Genomic DNA, 9,928 nt, shown 5'->3' with positions numbered 1-9,928 from the left:
ACTATGCCCCACATGACTCCCAAAGGACCTTTGGGACACAGAGCTGGCTCCCTGATCTGCCGCCAACTGTAATTACTACAGTTGGCCACTAAGTTGAATTTCAGATAGACAACAAATGACTTTTTTTTTTTTTTTTTTTTTTTGAGACAGAGTCTCACTCTGTTGCCCAGGCTAGAGTGAGTGCCGTGGCGTTAGCCTAGCTCACAGCAACCTCAAACTCCTGAGCTCAAGTGATCCTCCTGTCTCAGCCTCCCGAGTAGCTGGGACTACAGGCATGCACCACCATGCCCGGCTAATTTTTTCTATATATATTTTTAGCTGTCCATATAATTTCTTTCTATTTTTAGTAGAGATGGGGTCTCGCTCTTGCTCAGGCTGGTCTCGAACTCCTGAGCTCAAACGATCCGCCCACCTCGGCCTCCCAGAGTGCTAGGATTACAGGCGTGAGCCACCGCGCCCGGCCAACAAATGACTTTTACTTGGCATATATCCTGTGCTGTATTTGGGACGCATAGTAAAAAACTGTTGTCTATCTGAAATTCAGATCTAACTGGGCACCCTGTTTTCAGTTGCTAAATGTGGCCAACCCAATACTGATGGAACTGCCTGCTGGGGTGGTTAGGATTGAAGGAGATGGAACACGAACACGCTCTGTAGAGTTAGTGTTGCTTAAGCTCAGCCCTGGCCTCACCCTCTAGATAAAGACAGAACTTCAGAGTGTGACTGCAGGACAGGAGCCATCCTGTGAACGGGTGGGGGTTTCTCCAGAGCCCCCGGCACGCAGCAGGTGAGTTCAGCGCCATTTGTGATCAGTTTTTCCAACCTTCTGTAATTTATGCAATTTACGTTGGACCCTTCCAACTGTAAGTGACAGGGCCCAATGCAAACCAACATGAGCAAACTGGAATTTGTTTGGCTTCCGTGACTGACAAGGCCAGGGAGGGGTTTCAGGCATAGCTGGATCCAAACACTGGCTCTGTCCAGACTGGTCTCCCCACACCTGTGGTCAACAGAATAACAGCTCCCTCAAAGATGTCCACAGCCTACTCCCAGGAATGTGTGAACGTGTTACCTTACTGGCAGAAGGGACTGTACAGATGGGGTTGAGGACCTATGAGACAGGTCACCCTGGATGAGCCGGGGGCCCAGTGTCTGCACAGGGTCCTCCCAACAAGGAGGTGGGAGCGTCAGAGGCAGAGAGAATGGAAGACGCTTCGCTCCTGGCTCTGAAGGTGGAGGAAGGGCCCCGAGCCGAGGGATGCGATGCAGGTGGCCATTAGACGCTGGGAAAAGCAGGAGACAAGCTTTTACCCTCGAGTCCCCAGGAGGGACCAGCTCTGCCACACCTTGATTTTAGCCCAGTGAGGCCGGCTGCCAACTTCTGAGCTCCAGGACAGTGAGAGAGTAAGGTTAGGTCACCATATACATAATACTTTGCTATAGCAGCAAGAGGAAGCTAATACACCCCCAGCTCCACTTCCTGTGTGGGCCTTATTCTCAAGTGGGCTCCTCTCTCCCTGGGAGCACCCCCAGACTGACATCCTTACGGCTCCAAGTCCAGCGGAGGGTGAGGGCTTCTTTAGAAAAGTTTGGGCAATCTGAGCCATCGTTTTCACGGAGCCAGCTCAAGTCAGGTCCCCTTTCACCCCAACCCTGAGATGGGGGGGTGGGGCACTCTGATTGGCTGGTCTAGGTCATGTGGCATGAGGAGGGGGTGGAGCCAGGGGATGGCCCCACAGAGCTTGTGAACACCTGCCCAGGGCAGACATCACCAACCAATCACACTCCATGCACGGAGCCTGCTGTGACCCCCAAGTGTGCAGCATCTGCAACTGCCCACAGCACAGGTGTCTCAAGTGTCCACAGCATCTTCACTCATGATAACCAAACACTAGAAACGGCCCAATCACCCATCAGCTGAAGAATGGACAAACACGTGGTCCATCTACACGTGGAATATCACTCAGCCATGAAAAGGGATGAGGCTGTGACACAGGCCACAGCGCGGATGGACCTTGAGGACATCGTGCTCAGTGAGAGACACCAGGCCGGGCACGGTGGCTCACGCCTGTAATCCTAGCACTCTGGGAGGCCGAGGCGGGTGGATCGTTTGAAGCTCAGGAGTTCGAGACCAGCCTGAGCAAGAGCGAGACCCTGTCTCTACTAAAAATACAAAGAAATTATATGGACAACTAAAAATATATACAGAAAAACTTAGCTGGGCATGGTGGTGCATGCCTGTAGTCCCAGCTACTCGGGAGGCTGAGGCAGGAGGATCGCTTGAGCCCAGGAGTTTGAGGTTGCTGTGAGCTAGGCTGACACCACAGCACTCTAGCCAGGGCAACAGAGTGAGAGACTGTCTCAAAAAAAAAAAAAAAAATGGAAAGTGAGAGACACCAGACACAGGACAGACACATCCTGTGTGATTCCACTCAAAGGAGTTCTGTGGAGTCGTCAGATCCACAGAGACAGAAAGTAGGATGGGTGCCAGGGGGGGAGGGAGTGGGGAGTGAGTGTTTTATGGGGACAGAGCGTTAGTTTGGAAAGACGAGAGTTTTGGAAACAGGGTGGTGATGGTTTCACAACCACGTTCGTGTACTTCATGCGGCCGAGCTGTGCACTTAAAAATGGTTAAGACAGTGACTTTTATCTGTACTTTGTCATAATAAGAAAAAGGGGCAAAAAAATAATTACACTGAAACCACACGAAATATATGATACGAAGATTTGAACACTGTATATTAGGTGAAAATTTTTGTCACATTTTCAGGTGTGATCATGGTAACATGGTTTTATCTGACAAGTTATCTTTCAGAACCACTTTTGAGAATGTTTGTGGGTGAGAAAGCCGTGGGGCGGAGCCACGAGCTGCCTCCCTGACAGGAAGCACCAGCGGGGGTCTGCAGCGGTGGCCACCCTGTGCTCTGCGCCCGCAGCAGGATGGAGGCCTGCCAGTGCGCGCTGCTAGCGCTGGCCCTCGGGGCCCTGTGTGCAGGTGAGTGGGTGCCAGGGCACAGGGGAAACTGAGGCCAAGAGCCCTCGGGGGGTCCACAGATGCCAGCATCCTGGGCAAGAAAGCAGAAGATGGGGCTGGGAAATAGGTGCATTTTCCTTTTGTTGCTGTAGTGAGGGGCGACCCTGAGACCAGAGGGGGTCCTGAGCTCCCCGGACGTCCCAGGACATGGGGAAGATGCAGGCTGCCCACCTGGGCTGTCCACCTGCTCACTCATCCGTCCTCCCAGCTGGACGCCCAGGATTCTGGGAGGGCCAAGTGAGAGTAGCTCCCGAGGGATCGGGGACCCGAGAAGATGGGCACATGTAGGGGCCCTGCCATGCCCCTCATCCTCCCGTCCATCCACCCGCGTTTGCTGAGCGCACAGTATCCTAGGCCCATTCTAAACACGACAGGCCCGGGCCCACCCTGGTGCTGCGGGCGGACTGTGTGGAGAGCCCGCAGGGCGAGTCTGTGAGCGATGCCACCTGGGGGGATGGGTTGGGGGCAGTGCTGGGAAGAAAACGGAGCAGAGGAGGGGCAGAGGCTGGGAGAGGCGGTTGAGCAGATTCCTAGTAGGAGGTCAAGCTCAGGAATGTCTGGGGGAAGGGCACTGCGGCAGCCTCTAGCACCTGCAAAGACCCTGTGGTGGAGTGAGGAGAGGGAAGGAGGCCACCAGGCCATGTGTGTCTTGGAGGTTGTGGGGAGTCTGGATTTTTTTTTTTTTTTTTTTTTGAGACAGAGTCTCACTCTGTTGCCCTGAGTAGAGTGCCACGGTGCCAGCCTAGCTCACAGCAACCTCCAACTTGTGGGCTCAAGCGATCCTCCTGCCTCAGCACCCCCAGTAGCTGGGACTACAGGCACCACCACGCCTGGCTAATTTTTTCTATCTTTAGTAGAGATGAGGTCTTGCTCTTGTTCAGGCTGGTCTCAAACTCCTGACCTCAAGCCATCCTCCCACCTCGGCCTCCCAGAGTGCTGGGATTACAGGCATGAACCACCGCGCCTGGCCCATGTTCCAGAACATTCTTACCACCCAAAAGGAAGCCAACCCCATCAGCAGTCACTCCTCATCCTCCTCCCTAGCCCCTAGGGACCACAAATCCACATCCTGTCTCTGTGGATCTGCCTGTTCTAGACCTTTCATGTAAATGGAGTCACACACTGTGTGTTCTGTGTCTGGCGTCTCTCACTGAGCACGATGTCCTCAAGGTCCATCCACGCTGTGGCCTGTGTCAGAGCCTCGTTCCTTTTCGTGGCTGAGTGATACTCCAGTGTGTGGATGCACCACACTTTGTTAATCCACTTGTGTGGATGAACGTTGGGTTTTTTCTACCCTTTGCTGATTGTTACGAGTCATGCCACTGTGGACACTGGTATGTGAGTTTCTGTGTAGAGATATGTTTTCATTACTCCTGGGTGTGTACCGGAGTGGAATTCCCAAATCATACGGTGGCTGTGGACTACATTTAACATCTGGGGAACCCCTGCAGTGGCTGTGCCCCCTTACGCCCCCACCTGCAGAGTGTGAGGGTCGGTTTCTTGGCTGATTTACATTTTAAACAACTCCTCTGGCTGCTGAGTAGAGTCTGGGCTGTGGTGCCCAGTGGGGCCTAGGGTGGGGGTGGGGGAGAGAGGAGGGAGGATCATTTGCTGGGACCCAGGATCAAGGGACAGGAGGGATCCAGGGAGACCCCCACATGCCAACCTTAAAGTTTCAAGGAGCACCAGGGACTTTATTAGGATGGCAAGTTGGGGTCCAGGGCCTCTGAGCTGCAGAAGGAAGACCATGGCGGGGGTGGGGGACACCTAGCCCTAAGCGGGCTCTCTGTCCCCCTCCCCAGTAGGCAGCACGTTTGGGGCCCAAATCATCGGAGGTAAGGATGCTGCCCCCCACTCCCGTCCATACATGGCCTCACTGCAGAAAGATGGCTCCCACAGGTGTGGGGGGGTCCTCGTGCACCCACAGTGGGTGTTGACAGCTGCCCACTGCCTGAGCACAAGGTGAGTCACCCTGCCCTCCATCACCCCAGGAGTCCCTAGAACCTATCACGTGGTTCCCATTTTCACCAGGGGGTGGGTTCTGCAGGATTTATGCCAGCCATGGGGGCCCCTTGCCCCTCACTAATAACCGCGGGGATCCCTGGGGAAGGTTTACTTTCTGCAAGAGGCACAGGAAGGGCTGGCTCCTTCTAAGGGGCCAAGTGGGGCTGCTGTGACATTTAGCGATGCGTTTGCCACCTGTGGCTATGAGGATACAGATGGCCTCCCAGGGCAGCAGCCAACACAAACCTGGCCCCTTCCAGAAGCCACTGATAAGCCCATCCTGGAGCTGCCCTACCTCTGGACTGGAGCAATGGAGACCCCAGAGCAGACTGGTTGAAGTAACCGAGGGCATGTAACTGAAGTGGTCTGGCTTCAGGAGAGGGCTTGGTTCTCTGTCATCTGGGCAAAGTTAGGAGGGCCAGTGTGTGCCGACCTCTGGACAAATCACCGTGGTTGAGGGACGTTCCCAGGGCTGGTCCTGGCCTGGGGGTCGGCATGTCTGGACACAGCCCTGGGGCAGGAGTCTGGGTTGGGGCATGAGAATAGGGAGGGCTTCCTGGGGGGTGTTGGGAAGACACAAGGAAGGACAGACTGTGCCCGACCCCCCTGCTGCCCGCAGGCCACAGCTGCTGAAGCTGAGGCTGGTGCTGGGGCTGCACACCTTGGGCCAACCCAGCCTCGCCTTCCGCATCCGGGCGGCCGTGCAGCACCCTGAATACAGGCCTGCGCCAGCCCTGAAGAACGACCTCCTGCTGCTTCAGGTGCTGGGGGGGAGGGTGAAGGGGGGACCAAGAGCCCCGCCCCCACTGCCCTCCCCCTCCCCCACCCTCCCTATCCCCCTCTCTCGCCACCCCTCCCAGCCCCCCTTCACCAGCCTCCTCCCGGCCCTCCCTGTGATCCCTGTGCCTTGTAGCTAGACGGGAAGGTGAAGCCCAGCAAGACCATCCAGCCCCTGCACTTGCCCAGAAGTCGCCAGGTGGTGGCAGCAGGAGCTTGGTGCAGCGTGGCTGGCTGGGGGGTGACCCACCAGGGTGGGCAGCTGGCCCGGGCACTGCAGGAGCTGGATGTCCAAGTGCTAGACTCCCGGATGTGCAACAACAGTCGCTTCTGGCAGGGCGCCCTCACCCCCTACATGGTCTGCCTGGCTGCCGACAAGAACAAAGCCCCCTGCAAGGTGAAGGAGTGAGGGGGACGGGGAGGTACAGGGCCTGGCAGGAGGGCCCGGCTGTCCACCTCCAACAGCCCACAGCCAGGGTAGGGAGTCCTGCAGGGTGATACTAGCATTAACCCCACTTCTCAGATGCAGCAACTGAGGCACAAAGAGGTTAAGCACCGTGCCCAAGGCCACACAGGAAGTGGGAGACCTGTGGTTCAAATTTTAGCAAAGATGACGTGGCATGCAGTGTGGCTTGTGCAAAGGCCCTGGGTGGGGGGAGGAGGAGCAAAGAGTGTTAGAAGAACAGGAAGGGAGCAGGAATGGCGGTGTGTGGCTGGAAGGGGCCCCAGTGTCTCACTGAGCCCCAGGGGCGACAGGCTGGGCTGGGGCCTGCCCCTTCAGTGGGCCCAGAGGCTGACCTGTGGGTTGCCCTACAGGGTGACTCCGGCGGGCCCCTGGTGTGTGGCAAAGGCTGGCTGGCTGGAATCCTGTCCTTCAGCTCCAAGGTCTGCACCGATGTCTTCAAGCCCACCGTGGCCACCACGGTGGCTCCCTATGTGTCCTGGATCAAGAAGGTCATCCGCCGCTGGCAGTCTCCACCTCCAGCCCAATGAGCCACCGGGTGCCTGGGACCTGCCCCCCAACACAGCTGGGCAGGACCTGCCCTCCAGGGTTCCAGGGAGGGTCAGGGGAGGGAGCAGAAGGGGACTGGGCATGCCTTGGAGGACCAATAAATCCTGATGGAGAAACCCTCTGAGCTGCTGGACTCTGACCCCGCCTCTGCCCATGCTGGCCTCAGTTTCCCCCCTTATAAAATAGAGGTTACACCTCCCAAGACTTCTCCCAGGAGGGGCTCCAGGACCAGGAGAGCCAGGGTGTCGGCGAGGGTGGCATTGCCGGCCGGCAGGGGGCGTGTGGGGTGTCTTCCCACTCAGCGAGCACCAACATTTCGACTGTGCACCGGCCAAGGGTAGACACTGAACACTCGTCCTGGAATCTTCTTCTTTTTCAGTAACACCTTTACTGAGATATAATTCATACTCCATGCAATTCACCTGTTTAAAGTGTGCAGTTCAGACTTTGGAGGCTGAAGCAGGAAGATCCTTGAGCCCAGGAATTGGAGGCTGCAGTGAGCTGTGATGATGCCACTGCACTCCAGCCTGGGTGACAGAGCAAGACCCTGTCTCAAAAGTAAATAAATAAATTAAAATGTGCAGTTCACTGGGCTTTAGTACTTTCACAGAGTTGTGCAACCATCACCACAGTCAATTTTAGAACATTTTATTACCTTGGGAAGAAACTCCATCCCTATTAGAAGTTAGCCCTCATCCCTCCCCAAGCCTGTGGCACCCACGAATCCACGTCCCGTCTCTGTGGATCTGCCTGTTCTGGACATTTCATATAAATGGAATCTCACACTGTGTGTCCTTCTGTGTCTGGTGTCTCTCACTGAGCACGATGTCCTCAAGGTCCATCCATGCTGTGGCCTGTGTCGGAGCCTCGTCCCTTTTCACGGCCAAGTGATATTCCATGTGTGGATGGACCATCCTGGGACTCTCGGGCTGTCTACACGTTGTGTCTATTATGAGTTGTGCCGCTGTGAACGTTCCAGTGCGTGTTTCTGTGTGGATGTGCGTTTTCCTTCCCCTCGGTTGCAGACCTGGGAGTGGAGTTGCTGGGTTGCATGGTACCTCTATGTTTTTCATTTTTTGTTTTTCATTTTTTTTTTTTTTGTAGAGACAGGTTCTCACTATGTTGCCCAGGCTGGTCTTGAACTCCTGGCCACAAACGATCCTTCCCCTCAGCTTCCCGAAGTGCTGGGATTAGGTGGCTTTGGATTTGTTTAGCGTTCCCATTCTTTCTCTCTCTCTCTTTTGGACACACAGCAAAAAGCACAAATCGAAGTGCGTGCCTTGCCATGTTCCAACAAGTGCAGACAGGTGTGTAACCCAAGTCCCTGCCAAGGCCTGCGGCGTGACAGTCTCCCCAGGAGGCTCCCTCAAGCCCCGTCAGAATTGCGTCCAAACTCAGTTTTTTGCACAGTTATTACTGTACACAACAGAGACGTTAAAGGGACAAAAGGCTGCCCAAGGGGAAGAATGTTCCTGCCTCACCCTAGGAAGCGATCCTCCCTCCTAAGCCTCCCCAAGTGCTGGGATTGCAGGCGTGAGCCACCGCGCCCAGCCATAGTCAGGATTTATTGTAGGACACCCCTCAATTGGGCTCTGGCTGATGTTTTTCTCATGACTGGATGGGGGTGATAGGTTTTTGGGAGGGGCAGGTGCCTTTTTAATCTTTAACTTTTTATGGGGGCATCAGCTACAAACAGAACATTCCCAGGTCACCAGGGAACAGCCTGACCACTTTTCACAGGCAGCACTCACCCCTGTGGCCAGCATCAAGTCAAGAGACAGGACAGGTGGACGCCCCGAGGCCCCCCCATGCAGGTGCCCACCCATGTCCCCTGTCCTGCAGACCAGGGGTCTCACCTGAAGGAGGCAGTTCTGCCCCCAGGGGACACTGTGTGATGTCTGGGAACCTCTGTGGTTGTCACCAGTGGGGGAGCTCCTGGCATGGGGTGGGTGGGGGCGGGAGACTGCTCAGCACCTGCAGGGCCCAGGACGGCCCCTCCCCAGAGAACGACCCTGCCCCGGATGTCTACAGCGCCCAGGGGGAGCCCCTGCGGTAGAAGGACATTCTGCTTGTTTCTGAGGTTTGAGGCTCTCACAAAGGCCTGAGCTGGGCCCTCAGAGGTGACCGACATTTCCCAAGTCCGCTCCCGCAGGCGGAGGACGAGAGAGCCCGGCCCCACAGGCACTGACACCCCGTTGTTCCCCAACATTTCAGCGTCGCATTTGCAAACATGCAGAAAAGTCAGAGATTGTATAGAAAACAACTGCACGTCCCGCCTCCGGGCCCATAAGTGTTAATGTGCGACATTTGCCCGGTCCACCGCGTGTATCTACAATGTTGAGGCTGAAGCACTCAGGAGTAAGTTGCGGACCCTTCACCCTATTTGCCGAGCTTCCCAGGAAGGAGGTCACCCCTGCATCGCCCGCTGTGGCTTCCCTATGTGCCTGCACCTGGAACCCAGCTCTAATTTCCTGGGGACTTTTCTCTTTTCAGTCTCTTACAAATTGTGGTGAAATTCACATACCATTCAATTTACCCATTTAAAGTGAACAATTCAGTGTTATTTAGTGCGTTCACAACATTGTGCAACCACCACCTCTAATTCCAGAATGTTCCATCGCTCCAAAAGGAAGCCCCGTCCCCATCAGCGGTCACTCCCTACCCCCTCCCCAATCCCTGGTGACCACAAATCCACGTCCTGTCTCTGTGGCTCTGCCTATTCTGGACATTTCATATAAACAGAGTCACACACTGTGTGTCCTTCTGTATCTGGCGTCTCTCACTGAGCACGATGTCCTCAAGGTCCATCCTCGCTGTGGCCTGTGTCACGATAGCCAAGTCAACCTCAATGTCCAAGGACAGATGAATAGATAAAGAAACCGTGGCATATACACACAAGGGAATATTACTCAGCTGTAAAAAAGAAATCCTGTGGTTCACAGCAACGTGAATGGGACTGGAGCACATTGTGTTAAGTGAAACAAGCTAGGGCCGGGCGCGGTGGCTCACGCCTGTAATCCTAGCACTCTGGGAGGCCAAGGTGGGCGGATCGTTTGAGCTCAGGAGTTCGAGACCAGCCTGAGCAAGAGCGAGACCCCATC

The 9,928-nt window shown here is 55.4% G+C and overlaps 1 protein-coding gene across 2 annotated transcripts; it reads left to right on the top strand.

Annotated features, from left to right (window-relative positions):
* Nucleotides 1-2,860: 2,860 nt before the first annotated feature.
* GZMM (granzyme M) lies at nt 2,861-6,931 on the top strand. 2 transcript variants are annotated; one of them, XM_069456764.1, is made up of 5 exons: nt 2,861-2,995; nt 4,840-4,996; nt 5,658-5,799; nt 5,952-6,212; nt 6,632-6,931. In XM_069456764.1, exons 1-5 carry the CDS (start codon nt 2,941-2,943, stop codon nt 6,806-6,808), a joined length of 792 nt encoding a protein of 263 aa, XP_069312865.1. In that variant the 5' UTR covers nt 2,861-2,940; the 3' UTR covers nt 6,809-6,931. The 2 variants fall into 2 exon arrangements, with proteins under 2 accessions (XP_069312865.1, XP_069312864.1); XM_069456763.1 differs by having other exon boundaries at nt 4,837-4,996.
* Nucleotides 6,932-9,928: the final 2,997 nt, after the last annotated feature.

The sequence above is a fragment of the Eulemur rufifrons genome, chromosome 2, assembly GCF_041146395.1.
Source record: "Eulemur rufifrons isolate Redbay chromosome 2, OSU_ERuf_1, whole genome shotgun sequence".
In the NCBI taxonomy this organism is placed as follows: domain Eukaryota; kingdom Metazoa; phylum Chordata; class Mammalia; order Primates; family Lemuridae; genus Eulemur; species Eulemur rufifrons.
The sequence above is the reverse complement of the archived record's forward strand: the minus strand, read 5'-3'. Positions and strand labels throughout refer to the sequence as shown.